This window comes from Rhipicephalus microplus, chromosome 6, assembly GCF_043290135.1.
Source record: "Rhipicephalus microplus isolate Deutch F79 chromosome 6, USDA_Rmic, whole genome shotgun sequence".
NCBI lineage: Eukaryota > Metazoa > Arthropoda > Arachnida > Ixodida > Ixodidae > Rhipicephalus > Rhipicephalus microplus.
Window position 1 is genome coordinate 195,510,631 of NC_134705.1, and position 20,992 is coordinate 195,531,622.

General features: G+C 44.2%; 1 protein-coding gene across 1 annotated transcript; it reads right to left on the reverse strand.

Moving 5' to 3' along the window:
• Positions 1-270: 270 nt before the first annotated feature.
• Positions 271-20,808, reverse strand: LOC119166822 (uncharacterized). The gene is made up of 13 exons (XM_075867444.1): positions 20,622-20,808; positions 20,119-20,199; positions 18,741-18,843; positions 17,477-17,617; positions 16,682-16,773; positions 16,125-16,240; positions 13,521-13,593; positions 11,642-13,000; positions 10,602-10,918; positions 5,746-5,830; positions 2,424-2,472; positions 2,190-2,344; positions 271-548 (listed from the first exon to the last, which is right to left on the reverse strand). The coding sequence occupies exons 1-13, from the start codon at positions 20,646-20,648 to the stop codon at positions 408-410; spliced, it is 2,739 nt and encodes a 912-aa protein (XP_075723559.1). The 5' UTR covers positions 20,649-20,808; the 3' UTR covers positions 271-407.
• Between the last annotated feature and the right edge of the window lie 184 nt (positions 20,809-20,992).

Consider the following 20,992-nt stretch of genomic DNA (forward strand, 5'->3'; position numbering starts at 1 on the left):
TATCACAGGAGCTAAATCGTGGTCGTCATTACGATTGCCAAGTTGAAGCAAAGGCCACTGACTGCTGTTGCATGCGTGGGTCTGTAAGACGCCTGCTGTCGCCGCTAACACTAGCAAGCACAGAAGCGTGCAAACACCTGATGATGATAATAGCACCGCGCTATGCCGAAACCAAAACTAAACTACATCCGAATTTCTTGGGACCTGCATATAGTACGGGGCCGAAATTTCATACCCTAAAGTCTAGAAGAAAAAAAAAAAAGAGCTATATGCGGGCTTTTACAGTACGTGGTTTTTAATATTTAAATATTGCTCACACATAGTCATTTGACACTGTCCCATCCGAGCACTTCTAGCGAGAAGAGTCCAGAGAATTTTGTACACGAAGCTCCCGTCGTCATGCGGGCTCAACGGCGGCGTGGAATGTTGTGCACCAAGGGCGTCTCGGCCATCAGGCGCTCACTCTCTTCGGCGGTGGTTCCCTTATTTGCCATGTAAATCCGTATCAGGAATTCGGGCAACAGGACTTGGTTTAAGTAGTCGCCGCTCTGCAACGAAGGGAAGCAAGGTCAAATGCTTTTCAGAGAACCGCGGATGCTACAGCCCCACTTCACTATGACTGCTTTACTGCACAAGAATAGCCATTTGAATAACGGCATGCAAGTAAAATGCAATTTGACGTGTTACTGACTGGTAACAGAGTTCGTGACCAAGTACGTACCAGCCAGTTCAGGACAATTTACTATTTATCGCCACTCACAGATTTTAATACGATGCCCATGTGGATGATTACTTTGAATCCTTCATTACAGCAACACCTGCAAAGTGTAGTCCTTCCTGCCTGAATCATTTAGTAACACAGTACCACTTAGTTGTCACTTACTGGTACTTATGAAAGTGTGATGCCCATTCATGCTTAGGGACAGCATACACATCATACTGGTACTATGGATACCGACATGTATTGCTCCACAGATAAAGTTAGTGCTGATGCAGTGACAGTGCATAACAATTTAATCCAATTATATATTTGAACATCATCTTGAAAAAGCCACTGCAAGCAACTGTTAACCTCTTAGCTATGCTACTAATCAAAAGGACCTTCCAGGTAGAGTAGTACTAGGCCTTGCTGCCGCAACCTTGCATAGTTGTTAGAGTGGAATAACTGTTTGAGAATGAAGCAGTTAACAGACTGATTATTTTACAGACAATAAGGTTATCAGTGTCCTACGACAGTAGAGCTTGTGTTATGCTAGTAAATGCAACAAAAGTGGGCCTATATTTTAGAATATTTTCTTTGAATCTCGACTTTCTACTTGTAGCACACCACACCAGATCGACGGTTCCGGTCATCGCAGAAGCTCACTGGCATCCAGGCCAAAAGGTTAGGTAATTGCAAGAAAATGGACTGGATTGTTGTAATTGTAGCAATCCATTTAAATTGCAAAGGCATGACATCAAGGCGTGCATCTGTGGTTACTTGGTGGCAGTTCCAAGTCTTGCAAACGTCAAACCGTTTAGGAATACACGCACCGGCTTAATGCACGAGGCTTCACTACGCCGCCCATTGGTGGTTACAGAAAGCTTGCATGATGACTATAGTTACACGAGAGAGAAATGGGGCACTGCGATCGTTCAGCTTTCGTGGGAACGATGTGTAGCCCATGAATTTGCCCAGTCTCCGTGCTTCTGCCTTCGAATGTGCTCGCGGCTCTGCTTAATTTTGTGTTTTGGCTATTGTTTCGGATAAAATGGCTCGTGAACACCGGAAAAGTTCCGGTGGTCCCGGAGGTGCGCGAGTCGATTCGAATTGGTCAGCCTAAAAGGCCACGGCGGCAAAGTGGGACTCCGGAAGTTTTGCTCAACCATGTCTCGCAACAGTAGGGCTGTAGGCCACACAGAGCCGGAACCTTGGGCAAATCCATGTATGCACTCAAACCTCCAAATAACAAAGTTGAATCTTGCATGAAAAAAAGTTCGTTAAACCAAAAAATCGTTATAAATGTTTACTCTTAACACTGCATCTATTGCAAGGCTATTCATTTACATTTTTATAACCAATATTTCGTTATATCCAGGTTTGCATGTAGTTCTCACCATTACCATGCTAGCTGAAGTGTCGCACATTGCTGCTCCCATAGACACAAGCGTTATTGTGTACCATCATAAAACTCTACAACGTCGCTAACCATGAGGTAAGTTTTTCCAGCAACAGCTGCCCCAGTTGTGTCTGTCAGATGACCTGCCACTTTCTTGTGAGCAAACTCTTCCATGAGGAGGTCGAGGATGACGTCCGTCTGTTTGTCGGAGAATGGGGCAAAGAACACCTTGTAGGTGAGCGACCCTGCAAAAGAAGAGAAGCCGCCCGTTGGCACAGGTCATGTCGCCAGAGCAACGCGAAAGTATAAACGAAGGAGACTCACTTTTGGCCTTCCCACCCTTGAAGTAAACCGTGCGCCTCCAACTTTCAACCTGTGACACGAAAGAAATAGAGAACGTGTGATATTTACCTTTTCAGAATTCAGTGGGCTGTTGGTCAACAAATATCTTAAAGGGGCCCTGAAACACTTTTTCAAGTAACCGTGGAATGGATTTACTAAAAGAGCTTATTGCTTCACGGATTCAATGCCACAAAAACTTCAAAAATCTGTCCAGTACGAGCAGAGATTTGTCACACGCTGCAATAGCGTTCTCTCTTCTCTCGTCCTGACGAAAGTGTTGGAAGCTAAGCAGGGACAGATGGCAGGGGCAAAGAAAACACACCGTGCAATCCTCGTGACGTTGAGCACTTTTTTTTTCTTCAAATACGCGGCTGTTTCAGTGTGGTCGCGCGCGCCATGGTCAAATCAGCCAATGTCTCATAGAAGGCCTTCTACGAGCGATTTTTGAGCGCCTTTCATTGTTTTCGAGAGAAGAGAAAGCAATTTCTAGCTGAATTTGATAATTTATTGTGAATTCCAAGCAGCGTGCTGCGCTATAATACTTGGTCGCGTGTTCTCTGGAGCCTCTACTACCGATCGGCAGCATTCTCTGGCCGCGCCCAAAAAGTGTTGCAGGGTCCCTGTAAATTGCTGCGAAAGTTAATATACCTCTAGCATGATTGTCTTTATACTTTAATTCTGCAACCATGCTCATCCCTTGGTAAATGGAACTGCTGCTCTACAGAGCGCACTTTCCTGGTTCTTTCAAGTTCCGTTTATTGAGTACTCCTGTAGTTAAATCTGTGAATGTTGGCTAGCACAATTTGCGGGCAATATGAAGGAAGGGAGAATTTTGGCAGGAGTTCTCGGGGAGGCAATTATCAATGCTATGTTCCGTCGTCTTGGGCCTGCTGAGACCTACGACATTCGTCTATAAGCTCTGTTGGTGGATGTTATGAAGTTTGCGGGTTCTGCGAAGTTGCAATTTCTCCAGGGTCTGCCCATGCTACACATAAAATTAGCAACCTTTTGAGAACAATGATAACACATTGTCAAAATTGGCCAATCGCTTATGCCTGTGCGATTGCATTGTCTGGAACTGGCTAAAAAAAGCTTCCGTCTATAAAGTGTAGCTGTTTTACAAACACTGGCCATTTTGGATGCGTTTTTGAAAGTTTCTGAATTGCCATGCCAGTCTAGGGTGTTTTGACTCGGGCAGTAAGAAGGGAGGCAAAGAGCCACATCACCGATCGCCCTCTACAGCTGACTTCGCAGTCTTTGTTGATACGGTCCTTAGCAGCCACACACGACAGTGGGGCCAAGCAAAAAAAAAGTTCTCGGCTACAAAAGGATGAGGTGATTGGCAGTAGAGAAGCTTTGAGGAGTGGAGGTGACATCTTCTTCTTCCTTCCTCCATGGTGCACTTTAATTGCAAGCATGCCGGTTAACAACTTCATTTTAGCTCTGTGAACTAGCAAAGCAATCGTGAAACAAACTTAACAGAGTTGAGATAACTAGCTACACAGTGCACCAAAGTCCAGGTTAATGTTTTCCAGTCTTCATATTTAACCTGACGAAGATGTGCTGGCAGGAACCTGCCATACGCCTGCTACGCACTTTCAACAGCTGCACTATCAAGTTGAAGATTTTATTTTAACCTACGACCATCTTCAGAACACTGCAAAGCTTAATGACACAGACATGCTGCTGAAGATTTTAGTTTAACCTACAACCATCTTCAAAACACTGCAAAGCCTAATGACACAGACATGCTAGTTGCAACGCCAAAGGGTACAGATGAGCATACCCGACAGTCATATGCAGCATGGCACAAAAGCTGGCACATTAACGGATGAAAGAGAGTGGATGACGGGCCTTTTTTTAAAATTTTTATGACGCCATCTAGTGAAGCGAAGAAAAATATCGGCAACATCATTTGTAGTCTTGGACCGCAGTGTAGTAATTACGACAAATTTAAAGACATTAAAGTGGACAAAAAGGCTATTTGCCTCCGGTAGGAACCAAATCTACAACCTTTGGATAACGAGTACGATGCGTTACCAATTGAGCTACTTTTGTCCACTTTCATTTCTTTACATTTATATCACAGTGACTGTATGACGGTTAGAGACTACACATAATGTCTCCTATGCTCTCTTGGCTTCATTGTCTTTTTGCTTCATTAGGTAATGGCTGAACTTGTGCCTCACACTTAGAGGTTTGTAACTCCTAAAGTCCTTTTTTGTTTAGCTCCAAATACACTGTGTTATTCAATGACAAAGCAAGTTCATCTAGCCTCGTGAGTACTCGCCACGCAAGCGGCCTGCCGAGACTTATTTCTGGGTACTTTATGTTGAATAATTCCAAAAAAGAGTGGTCAACAATTTCTTGCGAGTTTCAGTTTAGGTCCTTGTGGTCCAACTATGGTATTACCCTTGTAATCTTGGCCGCACTATGCACCCAGATCGAGCATTTGCATAGAATGAAGATTTCCTATATCGCAGCAGTACCATCTCATCAGTGTTACGTGCATTGTTGTATGTCTTATTGCAGTACGTTCTTTACGCAAATATGTATGCTGTGCACATTAGGCATCTAGAAGTAAAGTTTGATTTCCAGGCACCACCATGTGCCAAATTATCGGGAATAGTGGCCAAAAATGCCCTACTGTGCTTGTACATAATGTAATGGGCCTACACATGGGCACAACAGAAACAAAGTAAAGCGATTCCCAGAGAATGGGGTGTCTCTCTCATACCAAAAAATAGTAAGCTTGTCTGCTCATCTACGAGGGCTAGAGCGATTTAAAGTTTAAATGTTCAGCTCAACAGTTCGTAGACATCAATTTTAACAAAACAAAGATGGTGCGTGGAACTTCAGATAGCAATACTGCACCACGTCAATTTGTGCCACATCACTGCGCATGAGTAAAGAAAGCTACACGCCAGAGCCGAATGGTCATTTGCAGAATCGGTCGCTGCTATGTGTGAAACCGAAACTCAAACTTCAGTATAACAAACGAACGAAGTAAATAAAATATAGCCTTGCGATATACTGTTAGGGATATACCTTTGTAACGAATTTTTAGATATAAGAAGCTTATTTTTGTATAAGATGCCACATTGCTATACCATTGAAATACGAGTGTAGCTTCTCTTTGCCAGCTGTTTAGCACACATGCTGCATGCTACAACAACTTTGCGATAGATTGAATAAACAAAGAGCACGTGCCTGACACGACACAGGCAAAACAAAGCAGCCTCGTCTTCAAGCGATTCGTTTGTGTGAAATAAGGGGGCAGAGCTCTACGACGTAATGACCGTACCTTCCCTGCGAGAATCCCATCCAATTCTGGCAAAAACTTCTTGAAGAGGTAACGGATGTGGCGCTCCTCCAGGTCTTTCACGTTTCTGTCCATGGCGAAGAATGACAAAGACTGTTACAAGATGCAAACCCACACCCTTCCAAGATAAACATAGGAGTCTTGTGCATCAAACACATATTTATTTTACACATAAAAGGAAAATGAAAACAGCAAAAGATCACACCATAATCACTCCATAAAGACCACGTAAAGAAAAAAATGCAACCAGTGAATACATCATCAAAGACCAGCTACCACAGAATTTGAGGCTTTACATGCCGAAACGTATCACTCGATAATAAAGCATGCTTTAGCGTGGGATAAATTTATAAACTATAACCACTTGCATTCTTAATGTATGTTTAAATTTAAGTACACAGGCCTCCCTGTATATACACTCATACCCCCATATAACAAACCCAGATATAACGAAGTATCGGTGATAGCAAAGTAAATGGGGTACAGTCCTGCAACGAATATAGTCCTAGACATATACCTTTATAACAAAATTTTGGGTGTAACAAGCTTATTTTCGTCAAGATGTAACTTTGCTTTAATGAGGTTTGAGTGTACTACCATGAAAATGTGGCTGCTGTTGCCTCAGATAGAATTGAAGGAACATCTTTGTGCTTAATAATAATCACTTTTGCAGTTTTACTTGCCACAACCACTACTATATCATCAAGAGGCATGCTGCAGAGGAGAGCTTCCGATAATTTCAACTACCTCGGGTCCTTCAACATGCACTGATGGCCCTTTGGAATTTAGCCTACATCGAAATGTGACCACAACAGCTAAAGTTGAACCATCGTCTTTCAAGACACTAGCTAAGAACCACAATGTCTCAGTGCGTAGCATGACAATTCCGTAGCCATTTAAGCTGGCACAGCTGGTTGGACTGCCTAAAAAGTCTAGTTTCAGATAGTATAGATATGTAGAAGCTTCCAGGCAAAATTTGACAACTGAAGTAAGCGTGTAGACGCTGAGGATAGCTTGAAAAAGTAGCCATTCACGATTACTGAGACCCGAATAAATGCCACCATTACTTCTTGTAAATGACGTCTGAAAGGGGCTTACTCTAAGACTTCCTATCTCTACGGTGTGACCTCCGAGATAAGGGGGCTCTTTAATATTAACCTTAGAGGTGGTATACAGAGTCATATGTCATTGAAACAACACGCAGGTGCATGCAGCACCTACTCTGGTTCTTCTTAAAGGCTGCTATTAAAAAAAAACAAAAAAAAACTACGCAAGTTCCTACCACGTGGCTTTGCCAAGGTTGAGTCAGCAGCATATACTACTCCCTCTGAACAAATTTAGCCGAAGCGAAATTTAGTTGCAATTGGTCTTTGTTTTTGGGTCCTTTCATTTCCCAGCCCAGCAACCAAAACCAGGGCACCACTAAGTACATGGAGCACTTCCACACACCTCTTGCAAAATATTGTTACATTCTAATATTGTTACTCAATCTAACCATAACAATATCAAGGCATGGCTTTCGTGCAACATCATTGTTGCAACGTGCACTCAAGATCAGCAATGCCTTGGCAGAGTCCTAGATACCACTGATAATACCTGTTGATGCATGGCTGCAGCTCAGGCTCACATGAGGCTATCTTATAGACCTTTTCACTGAAAACTCCCTGGGCATCACCATAGTTCTCTCTGGGCTGTTGCTAACATGCGTGAACCTCCAAAAATACATTGCCGAGGCTGTGACGTCAGCATTTTTGCTCCCGTGCAACGGCCCAGAAAGGAGGAGATCTTCCTCCTTGTTAAAAAGGTCTTTAACAGCTGTGTCGCAATGACTGCTCAGTTTAGCTGAACAATAAGGACAAGAACGCATAATTGTGATAAGCAACGCCATGATACTACGAGGCACCTGTGGCAACCACATGTCTGTCACTTGGTGTTCATTCAAGATTGATTCATGAAATAAAGCCAAGGCAGTGAGTCTTGGTTTTATTTTGGAAATCACATTTCACTAATAACAAAGGAATTTCCATGTTAGATTCGACTGTCATGAATAAAAAGATTCGAGTACAATTTTGCACAGCACGATCAACTTGCTGCTGCACAAAGGTTTAAAGCAGGACGTCACATGTATAGTGAATATATGCCAGCAGAAACAAACAGATAAGACATACAATAAGACAGTCTACAGGTTTTGTTACAGCTGTATTAGATGCAAAAATCTTCAAATTAAGCAGTACGGGCTATTCAACACGCTAGAAAGTCAATGTGTCTGTCATACATAAATGTGTTTGTAAACATTTCATCCATAACAGCATGAAACTTCTGGTCCATAAATTAGGCACTTTGAGCTATGAGTGCTGTCTATATGATCAAATACATAAAATCTCAGAGTACCTCGTGAATACGTGCACAAAATTCCTCAAGTTTTAGAATAAAATTCATAAAAAGCTAGAGCTTTTTAGCTGCATAGGTAAAGAAGCAGCCAAAGTGTCCGAACACTTTAGTGCTAACACTACCAGCTGTAGCAACATGCTAATACCGTATTTACACGATTGTAAGACGACCCTTTTTTTTCAAATTTGACAATCCAATGTTGGGGGGTCGTCTTAGAATCGAAATCGAACCATGTACCTTAGCATCGAAATCGAATCATGTATTGTCATCTCAAATAGTTTCCCCCTCAACCCAAAGCGCATAGTTTTCCGCGTGCTTATACAAAAGCTTTTCTTTTTTTAGCATCTACTGCGCGCATTACGAGTGCCTTTATGACGAGCGCACAACTCTTGAGGGAGCACCGGTAATCGATGGAAGAGCCGCCGTAGGGGGGTATTGGTAGTTGACGGAAGAGCTCCTCTTTGTCGGGGCAGCTTCAGCCTCTCGACGTGGGGGTCAACAAGCCTTTTAAAGACCTCCTGCGCCGCGAATACGAGTGGATTTCGTCAGGAAGCCGCGAACTTACGCCAAGCGGGCGTGTGAGGAGAGCCTCCCTGGCTACTGTGTGCGGGTGGGTCCTCTCCGCATGGGCGGCCGTTTCACGCGATGCCGTGGTGCGGTCGTTCGCGAAGTGTGGACTCACACTTGACGATGACGTGCTGTGGGACTGCAGCAGCAATGACGGCAGCAGCACCAGCGAGGACGACTCCAGCGACGATGAATAATCCTCCGCAACCACGTGAATAAATTTCCCTTGTGTATAATGCGCGCATTCTTTTTTTTTTTTTTTTTTTTAGAGATGCGATTTTGGGGGGGTCGTCTTACAATCGAGTCGTCTTACAATCGTGTAAATACGGTATGTTGGCAATAGTGCCAACCAAATATAGAAGTTCAACCTTCCAGCAAAAAAAGTGGAAATTCCTAGGTAATGATTCTTGTATGAACCGTTTTCTGTGTAAACACTAAATATTACAATGTGAACATTAAAATATCCCTTAAAAATGTATCTCTTCACTAAAACCTCATTGTGGCAAATATTTCAGTATAAACGTCCAACACGTTTGACAACTGCTTAGGAGATTCACTGTGCAATGCTATCCACAGCAGTCATGCGAAATGTCTTGAAAGGATACAGGAAGAAATTCCTATCCCAGTTCCAGACCCTGCAGAGTTAATTTTTCAGGGATCTGCACCCTGATTTGCTAGAAAGGACAATTCACATAAGCACATAATAAGAGGGAAAAAATTGCAACTGCATCAAAAAACTTATCGGATTTTCTGCAACCTCCTGTCCGAAGTACTTGCCCTTTACCAAACGCAGTATGGCGGCAATATAAAATAACCACCACAATAAAAATGATGGATACAACACTGATAGGTGCACTCCTTGTACAGTGAGGGCGCAATCAGAAGTGTAGGTAGACAGGGCTACTTAAATTTAATGTGACCCACTGCTTGCAAAGAACCTAGTCTATTCAAGAATCGTATTTTGCCATTGTAATACTATAAAAGCAAGTTAGGCAAGCAAAATCGTGCTCTACCACAGATATCAATGTAGGTCTGCTGCACAGAAGACCAAACAGATTGGCCAATCTTGGAATCCAAGACCATGGTCCACTGACTGTTTAAACTGTGCAAAACACCACTGCTATTGGTAGCTACCGTAAAGGTGCTTCGTTCTCACAAATGATGCAGCTAGTCTATTCCTATAGCTTTAACTAATTGCATTGCACTTTCAGAGATTGTTTGAAACATGACGGAAATCAGAATGACGTCTCTTAACGTGTAACTGACGCTCTTGTTCCATGAACGATTCTATACAACACTGCTCAAAAATTGAAGGCAACGTTTCCACATTTGAAAGAGGTCTCCTTTAGCAATACTTTGAACATCAGAAAAGGACTATAACTTACTGTCAATTGAGAATGTTTTTAATTTATATTACTGCCTGCAGAGATGAAAAATTTTTGAACAATGTGGATTCATGAACACAGTAAGAGTTCAAGAAGACCAGACCACTTGTCAAAACATTGGCTGTAGTTACACCCCATGTTCAAGCATTTTTCGTCGTACTGCTCATGTTGCTGCACTTGCTGTTGGGCAAGGCGGTTCATACTTTGTATTGACCATCAAGCTATGATCACTAAGCACAAAACGTCAACAGAAATAAGGGAAGAGGAGCAATACGATCACATCGCTCCTCTTTCTTCCCTTTTTATGCCTCGTTTGGATTAGTGTGCATCGCAAGTGACCACTCATTAGCTTAATGGGAATACCCAATGACTTCCTCGGTCAGCTTGTAGAATACTTACACTGCAAGTAGTTAATGTTTCAGTATGAATGTCACCGCACCAAAGGTTTCTCAAAACACAATAGCATTTAAGAACTACGTTGGGCGGCTCGGGTACCTTGCGTTTCGTATTTCCCGCTCTACCCTGGCAGATGGCACGAACGAGTTCCCAGACTGGCTCCTTGCTTCCGGCACCTCTGACAGCGGCAGGGGAGAGTAGGTCGTCGTGGAAACGTCGGAGCTTATCTCCCTCTTCGGTGTCGGAATGTATGTAGGGATGTACTCCATGGTCGACTGCTGATGCCGGGCGGAGCGATTGACCGCCTCCGGAACGTACTCCTCGTAACGACCGCGCGAGGGCTTTGCCGCACCCGTAGACCCGACGCTCGAAGGTATGTACTCGACCGGCGGGTCTCGCCTCTTGCGTTTCTCCTCCTGTGCAACGTAGCAAGGACCGAAAATGAAGCATTCACTCTTAACTGCCCCATGAGCCTTACTAAACAGCAAGAGGGCAGACACACAGAGTTGTGCAAGTGAAGGCCAATGACAACAATGGTCTCGCTTTACGTGTGCTTGAACTGATACAGAGCATCGTGTTTAGAAGACAGAGGTTAGCCGGCCAGACAAAAGGGCAGAGAGCTATGTCCTCTGTTTTTTTTAGCCTGGTTGCCTTTTCTTTTTTGCAGTCATGCACAGCACCAGTATAACAAATCAACTTGTCGAATTGTCAACACTTGTCTCACTTAAGGTGACCTTTGAGAGAAAGGTCTACGACTTGACTTCTTTTCCTTTTATACAATAGCGAATTCTTGCTATTCCCTGTCCCATATATTAATTTGCAAGTTACACGACTAAAGAGACATTACCACCTGGAATTTTTAGCTCCCCAACAGGTAAGACCAAACGCTTTGAAGCATTTCTTTCCTTGGAACACCACAACCGAAATAACCGCCGTACCACTGCCAACAGCGAGCAGCACTAACTAACTAGAACTGACAATATCTCGGTGTATCACTTCATGATTGGAATACAATAGCTTATTTCAGCACACAATAATGCTACCTAATATCTGCTGACGAGGTCCTACCACAATTTACATATTGCTCAACAACAGCCACATGCAGTGTATTCATCGTACAAATAAAAGGCCCCACAAACCTGTATCTTCGGCGAAGATGGATTGTACGACAATGCCTCGGGCCTTGTTGGGGTCCTCCTGTACGAAGGCACGTAAGACTCGCGACGCGGTGGTGTCCTCGTCAACTTGGAAACTTCCTCATCCGACGTCACGACCGTGCCAGCTTGTTTCGAAGGCCCGCCCTCATCGTCTTCAGCATCCGTAGGTGGCCTCGCCACGGGAGTTGGCTCGTACGTGTCCATCTCGGGGGAACTTGGAGCCGCCTGCTTCACCGCGTCGACGGTTGACACGTCGTCTTCTGTTGCAGGTGATTTGCCAGCGGTTTCTTGCCCGGACTTGTTGTCGTCACCCTCGTCACTGTTCTCCTCATCCTCCACGAACAGGCTTTTTGAGAGCACGTTCTCCGCTTGCTTCACCTTTTTCGCAGCAGAAGGCACAGCTTGAGATGGCTCTTTCTTGCTCTGGAAGTCGTCCAGGCTCTCCCTCTTGGTGCTCTTGCTCCTGGAGGTGTGCGAGACGACTCTTACGTCGACCTGCTGCGTGGAATCGGGAGACCGCCGCGAGGTCTCGTCGCAAGCCTTCCTTGGTGCAGGCACCTCCACGTCGGAGTCCGAGTCATCGATGCCACAGTCTGTAAGCAGTTGCTTGATGTTTGCCTGCTTCGTCTTGGTCTGCTTGGACTTCTCCACGTGGTCTTTCCGCGTGTGAGACGACCCCTTTGACGATGAAGACTTGTCCTCCCTGCTCGACGTCGAAGTCTTTTTCGAAGAAGAATGCTTGTCTCGCCTGTCCCGGTGGTGCCTGCTTTTCTCCTGCGTGGACTCTTTTTCTTTCCCACTTCTGCCTGACTTAGAGGACGACGACTCTTTCTCGACCTTTTGAGAGTGAGACGCCGCCGCCGCACTCCGCTCGTGCGGCTCCTTGTGCTCAGTTCGGGTCCTGTGCTCTTTCTCGCGAGAGGAGCTTCCATCGCCTCCACTGCGCGAGGAAGACGTGGCCGCAGCCGGCGGTGGGTCGTGGCTTCTTCTGGCTTTCTCCTTTTCTCCGCGATGCGAGGAAGTCTTTGGCTTGTCGACTTCCCTGGGTGCTGCATCTGTTCGGTGCTGGTCGTGGTGGCGACTCCAACCCGAACGCACTGATGAACTGTCACCTCGAGATGTGGCCGCTGCCGCCGGCTTTGAAACCTGAGTGACGGAGATTCTGTTCTCGTCCTGCTGTGCTGTGTCTTGGAGTGTGATGCGTTTTTCCGGAGCCGGCTGTGACAGTGAGACAAACTTTTTGGCATCGCCTTCTGCCCTGCTGGTGGTGTTCTTTGGTGTCTCACTGCGAGGGGGTGGAGCAAGATTCCTGTCGAGGCGTTTGGACTTGTGTGCTTCAAACTACAAGCAGAAAAGAAATAAAGCAGGTCTGAATTAAACAGACAAGCCTGTTTCAACATACAAGGCTAAAATTATTATTAGCTTCAAAAATGCGTACTTTCGAAATTTTTACACACACGCACATGAAAGATGTATAAAAGAACAACAAGCTCAGAAACTCTACATTGCATGTTTCAGGCGGCACCACTACCAAAATGCTTAGTCAACCTCAAAGAATGCATCATTGCTGCAGTGCAGACACCTGAAAAGACTATGCTACAAAAATGTGCAAAATGAGCTCAATTATTGTCTGAATGCGTAGTCTCACAAAAGTGGCACATATTGAGCGTTCGTAGAGGGTGCGTAAACTTGAGGAACAAATGAATCATTTATGCTAGCTTTGTACATAGCTGGACTATGTACAGGGAGCTGGACCACTTGCGCTAGCCGCAAGCGTGATACTGAGGGCTTTACACACTGCTTTTGAAATGTTCAGGGAATCGACACATGCGGTGCACATTGCACAAGGCCGAAGGCTTACATTTTCACTTGCACTGTTGCTTTCCGAGTCGGAGCTGCTGATGTGCCGCTTTTTCGCTTCCCTCCGATCCAACCTAAAAAAAAAAAGTTGAAGAAATGGACGCATGACAACCTTGCATCTTAAAATCAAACATCAAGAGTGCCAATGCTGTTCAAGGTTTATCATTCAACTTTGAACAACTTTGCTTGCAAAGAGAGGCAATGAAGAATAAGGGGTGATGCAACTCTTGATAGGATCTATAGAAACAATGCAGTGAAGAGAAGAATAATGAGCAAGACACACATTTGTTTTGTGTTTATGACTCACCTTGCACAATATTAATATCAGAACGTATCTCCCAATACAGACTAGCTGGTGAACAAGCTTGATTAATGAACCGCAAAGAGCAGGCGTAACGAAAAGAACCTCATGCGCTCCGATAAAAGTTGCGAAGTGAGAAAAGGTTGCTGTTTAGTGTGAGGTATAAGAAACAAGGCTTGAACACGGTTTCTGGACAAATGCGTACTTCTCGTAATGCAATCGTGTTTATTGGCTCTTTGCAAGGTTTTGCAGATAGCAATCTGCTGATGGGTACGTCAATGTTCAGCAGTAGCAGATGAGCAAAACGCTAGACACATTGCACGACATAATTATGTTCTGTAAACTACTGCTGTTCTTTTCCTTTGACATCCATGTACTGGACTTACAGCTGCAGGCCGTAAGCAGTGCACTAATCGAATAGAAATCAAATACAGCACCAAAATGTGATCGAATAGAGTGGTTATCAAACAGGTACTTCGCCGCTTTGACTACTAGTGCAAAACAACACTTGCATTCTAGCACTAAATAACAACCTTAGTGTGATTCCTTTACTGCATTTCTCATTGAGAAACATGGCTTATTTGAAGCACAATCAGAGTGCCCAGAACAAACAGGTTTTTAATCTGCAAACTTGGTCTGTAAGGAGAGCGCTACTGATCACAGTTAAACATTGAAGTCTCACTCCTCGAGCAACATAGCCCATAATGCAGAGGAACTTGCATGTTTGCACGTCCTGTCTTTTAGAATGATTACGTTCACAAGGCTTGTACCCTGCTGAAGGTGCAATGATTCAACTCACTCTCTGATAGATTCGAGCGCAAATGGGCAACACACAAGAAGAAAGAACGACTGTTCTTGTGCGTTGTCAATTTGTGCTCAAATATACTCTAGAAGGAACCAACAAATTAAACAAAGCATTTTACTCACTGTACATTTGCTGCAATTCATCAGGCTGTTTAGCATGGTTGACGATTTTGAAAATTATTAGACAATCATTTGGATTTGATTGATTTGTAGGGTTTAATGTCCCAAAACCACGATATGATTATGAGAGACACCGTATTGGAGGGCTCCGGAAATTTCGACCACCTGGGGTTCTTTAACGTGCACCCAAATCTGAGCACACGGGCCTACAACTTTTCCACCTCCATCTGAAATGCAGCCGCCGCAGCCAGGATTCGATCCCGCAACCTGCGGGTCAGCAGCCGAGTACATTAGCCACTAGACCTCCGCAATGGGGCAATCATTTGGATTTAGACATAGCAACTTGTTATATATATATATATATATATATATATATATATATATATATATATATATATATATTTATATACACGCTTTCACATAACAACTGTTTATTCTGCCGATGTTTCGACGGGAGCCCCGCCTTTTTCAAGGCATAATAATATTTACACATGCTCGGTGTCTTCTTATAGCCTGTCGAGACAGGAGGGAAGGGGTCAAAAGAAAACCAAAAAAGAAACAACGAAATGGGGGGGGGGGGGAGAAACGTTAAAGAAATACCTATAGAAAATCTAGGAGAAGAAGCAAGACCGACACGGCAGAATCCTCCCGACGCCACCAAGAGGAAGAGGAATCCTCCCGACGCCACCAGCACGCACTTGAAGCACTTAAGCTCTCCCCATCAATTTGTCCTAAACTTCAAAGAGGAAGGAGCCGCCAGCAGGTTACACGGGAAGGTGAAATACAAGAATGGCGGCACACTGCCCACTTGGGGAAAAGTGGGTGTGGGGGAGGTATTGTTGACAATGATGGCATTGCTCGTCTACCTCCGCCCTTCTCTGTTGAGATGCTGCCCCTTTCTAATTCCGGCGTGTCGGTCTTGCTTCTTATCGTAGACTTTCTATACTTCTTTAACGTTTCTCCCCCCGTTTCGTTGTTTGTTTCTTTTTTTTTTTTAGTCTTACTTTTTTTTTTACTTCTTCCCTCCTGTCTCGACAGGCTATAAGAAGACACCGAACATGCGTAAATATCATTATGCCTTGAAAAAGACGGGGCTCTCTTCGAAACGTCAGCAGAATAAACAGTTGTTATGTGAAAACGCAGCTACTTTCATATATATATATATATATATATATATATATATATATATATATATATATATATATATGTATGTATGTATGTATGTATGTATATATATAATGATCAAGTGGAACAGGGCAGTATCAGGTTTGCAATCAAAGTCTCAAATGCTCACACGCCTGGCCCCTTACCAGTTATAACGATTCGCAATGTACAAGACCCATGCAGCCTCCATATTCTAAAGAAAGCGTAGAGACTCACAGCCTTTTCAATGCAGTCTTTTCCTCAGGCGTCTTTGGTCGCGGAGCCGCGGCAGGCTTGAAATAGCCACTGATTCCACGCGGAACGGCGTGTTGCGTTGTCTGGCTGTTTTGAACCTGATGACATGGACAGCGTGAAAATCACACACTGATACAACACAAGAAGCATAGATAACGTGGTTATTATTCAGGAACAGGCATACACAATTAAAAATGCAAGCACTGGTTAAGGAATGGACGACAGAAAGGGAACGAATTAAGGGCTCGCTTTCTTTTTTTTGGACAGTCTAATGAAGTCAATAGAAAATGATGCCAAGAAGGTGTAGGTGACATTATTTTGCAGCCTTGTAACTACAGTGTAGTATCTTTGACATAAATGAAGAAATTAAAGCAGAGGAAAAGACAGCTTGCCACCGGTAGCAACTGAACCCCCAACTTTCGATTGAACCACAGATACTGGACTCCATGCCTTCCTTGGCTTTATCATCAGCTGTGTTCACTAGGCTAAGGAAGGGGCCGAGGGTAGGCAAGCCAGAGCCAAGGAATACGCTCGCCTACCTTTGCTTGTTGTGCCAGCTCGCTAGTCGTCAGGCGTCGTATGCTGACCACGAGTTCGGACTTGAGCACAGATTTTTTTTCGAACATCCCACCTGAAGAAACAAAAAGCGCTTTTTCAAAACACGAACGCTGCAAATCGAGGAGAAGCAGGATGCAAAGCGGCCGGAAAGGTAGGGCTGTACTATCAGGCAATCGCTTATGGTGACAGAATTTTTTTTGCATCACATGTAATTTTACGCGTCCAATGATTTGTCTTGTCTCGTCCCATCTCTTTCACTTCTTGACTATTATTGTTCGATGTGTTTAACAAAAGGTAAGTGCCTATGTGAGCCTTCAACTGCTCTTCTTACATATTAGCTTTTATTGTGAAGTTGACTTTAATCACAAAACAGCACAAAATTGACACAAGAATGGACATTCACATTCCTAATCCCAGTACAATTTAACTGTCCACATATCTGCAATGTTCGTGCGTCATAAATGTCCATGCACACAAAGCTTACAGTAATGTTAATCAAGATTATCGCATTTGTCTTACTCGCACCCCCGCAGTTAGAGCTGTTTCCCCAACTGGCTCTGCAAGACAAGGTAATCTCGCATACCCAATGACTGAAGAGACTATATGCCCACCTTTTTTGAATCAACCATTCAGTGCACAATGAAAGCGATATGCCCAGAGGAGATCGTCTCGGAATACAGCCCCTTCGCATAGTTACCACCAGGCCCAACATAGTCAACTGTTAAGCCTCTTTGCATAGCTCACGAAACGAGCAAAGCTCGCACGGCCTATCTCACCATAGTCTTTAAACTTGCAGATGGACTCATCGACGTGCTGGTCCTTTTTCGCTTCCCACTTGGCATCATTCTTGCGTGGCATCATCATAAACGATGGGAGACCCGATCGTTTTTTCAAGTTGTATGTCACCTTGACGTCCTCTGTTGATGGAGGGCAAGTGAAAAATTGAAAAACATAAATACAAATGTGTCACGTGCTCGATGGCTACGATTTAATTACTGTATTGTGAAACTACTAACGAGGCCCCCTGAAGTTTGTAATTCTGGGACCTCCCTCTGCACTACTGATGAACAAAGACGATGATATGGTAATGAAGCATGCTGTAGTTTAGGACTCGAGTGCAGAGCTACAGATTGTAAACATTGGGAGTATATTTGAAAAACTTGTTTGGTTTAGAAACTTTTGTAAAACATGAAGTCATTGTATTAAATAAAACTACACTTTGAAATTCTACTCGCTAGAGCTGATACAATTTCACTTTCTCAGCTTCAATAAATTTAGTTGAAATCAGTCCCGCAGTTGCCTCATGAAATTGCATACGCATTTTGCGTGTGCCGTGTAAATAAATAAAAAAAAAACTGAACTTTGGGCACAGGACAAAGGCCTCTCCCATGCCTGTCAACTCTGTGCTGTGCTAGCTGCTGCCATTTTATACCCGAAAACTTCCTAATATCATCTGCCCACCTAACGTCCCGTCGCCCTTTCCCACGCTTGCCTTCTCTTGGAATACATTTCGTGATCCTTAATGACCAGCGGTTATTTCACCTTTGCACTACGTGCCCCGCTCATGTCCATTTCTTCTTGATTTCAACTATGATATCCTTAAACGCAGTTTGTTCCCTGATATGCTCTGCTTTCTTCTTGCTCTTTAGGCTTAATACTGTCCTTTTCCTTTACATTACTCGCTGCGTCATCCTCAACTAGAGTCGAACTCTCTTTGGAATACTCCAGGTTTCTGCTCCATAGGTAAGTACGAGTAGGATTCAGTGGTTATATACCTTCCTGAGGGTTAGTGGCAATGTATCAGTCTTCATTTGAGAATGCACTAGTTTGTACTATGAGGCAAAATCTGTACAAATAGGCGTTCTACACACTGGTTTCACACACACATTTGTGTGCAAGGATTCCAAGATTACGGCTCTATATTTCAGTAGTTAGTATGCGTGCCAGGAAACCACTAAATGTAAATAATGCCGAGACTAGGGTTTAAAGAAAAAGTGAGATGACAAACTAGAAAAGCTGCCACACTGTAATGCCACTCACCAAATGTCAAGTCACCATTCACGCTTTCCAGCGCTCCCGGTTTCGCAGAGACAACATCAGGCAGTTTCTTCTCCAGCACATCGCACAGTTTCACTTCTATGGCCTGGGAACAGAAATGAAGGTAACAAGATGAATATGTGAGCTAGTTGGTATTGCATTTCTTTTGTTTATAAACCTTGGTCACGACTGATGTCCGGAAGTCGCCGTAGATCGCAGTGGGAGTTACCCACAGAGAGTAAATATCACTATTCCCACTACTAAATCTCACATAATTCAGCTGCACTGCATGCCACCAGTTTTGATGTTTCATCAGTGCCCACCAAGCAGAGCTGAAAGAATTTTTAAAAAGAAAACTTCAAGTGCAAGTGCAAAGACACCGGGCGACCAAAGGTACACAGACCACACGTCCTCACAAAATAGCGTGTCAAAACACCCAAGTATAAAACAAGCATTTCCACATGCGCAGTGAAGATCAGCTGCAATTACAATGTATCTTTTTCATTAGGGTACAGCACCGCTAGCAGCGAGAACCAAAAGCCAACTTGGTGGCTTTCCATTTGGCATGATAGCAATGGAAACGGTGCATTCCTTTGCATCCATGACCTCTGAGATGGTGTGCCAGCAGGTTTCGGTGGTTACGAGCGGGCAAAAATGTTTCGGGGTGAAGCCATGGGAGTGTTTCCAGTGCACATGTGCAGAAGGCACCCGTGAAATAGGTGCATGGCACGGTTTCGTAGTGTGCTGCAAACGCTAGATCGGGATTCTAAAGCTTCTGCTGAGAGTGCGTGTGGTGAGCATTTAGCCAATACACCGTGATGACCATAAGTGCACGTAGTTAAGTGGAGGGGTGGTAATATTTTGCTTCCTTATTTCACCCCCCCCCCCCCCTTAATCTCGACCGTATAGGTCGAGGCCGAAGACAAGCAGCTTCACAATGGATGCCACAATGGACAACAAGCAACGATATGCTCCTTACAGGGGGGGGGGGGGGGGGGGCTGTTTTTAGACCCCAGTTTGCAGAGGATAAAGGCGAGAAGTAAACAGTCCTTTGAATGCACCGCTAAGGGTCCTCGGTCATTATGGTTGTCAAAAACTGTCATGGTCATAACACTGCATGCACATCTCATACACTTTCCTTGGTTTTTCTTGCCTGTTATTTCTAATTATTGCTGTGTTCAGAGAACTGCACATTAAAGAGTGACAGGACTGAATCAACTGAATAAAGGTGTGCGGAAGACTTGGCAATCATTCACCCTGTGCCCCCTCGTGCGCACGCTAATGGTGATAACACGAGTTAATGAAGTAATGACAGGCGGCAAGCAAATGAAAGACACCGGGCGCGTGTTTTTTCAGACACTCGTTAGAACGTGCAACCTACCTTGAAGCGTCGTATGGAGAGCCAGTCGTCGTTAGGCTGTATGAACCGAATCTGTGAAAACAGTGCATTGGAGGGCCCGACCTGCGCAAGAGAAACAAAAAAAAAAAAACCGTGCTGTCAAACAAAGCAAAGTACGCAAACACAATTTCAGGTCATATTTTGGGCCCGCGGATCCCGACTTGAAGCAGCTGATCGACCGATCGATCAACTCGCAGATGTCATTAATATGTTAAATTGTGCTTGTATAACTCCTTAAATCAACAGCGAGCGAGGCGATACACAGGGTAGGTCGCACGTCCAATGTCAAACAAATACCCGCTTCATTCCCGAGGCCTGTCAAATGTGATCTAGCCTTACGTAACGGGGCACGCATCCTTAATAAAGCCTGGCAATTTCACAAAAAACTCGACAACTGACAGAGCCATGTACGGGCGTCTCGAAGCAAAACCTGCCGAAACGTGCCAAGAGATGACGCCAAAAAAAGTTTGACGGTCGACTTTTACCTGGATGAACTTCGCCAGGTGTTCCATGATCCACGGCGCCAGTCTCTTCGATGAAGCAAGCTCAGATTAGCTAATGGCCCTGTTAGTACTCGCTAACCTAAAAACGGGTACCATCGTAGGCCACAAGTCCGCGTACAGCTGTAACATGAGGCCTGATACAAACTCCTAAGTAGTACAGATGGTACAACCAGGTCCGCAGGTAAATACAGCGCGTACGGGAAAACTTAGGAAAACGGCGGCAAATGTAAAACGTAGAACAGCAGCGCTCGCTCAGAAACATGCGCAGAAAGCAGTCGCAAGACCCCTAGCAGACAAAAAGTGAAATGACAATTTAAAAAATTAAATGCGCTAAATAAATAAATACTGTAAGT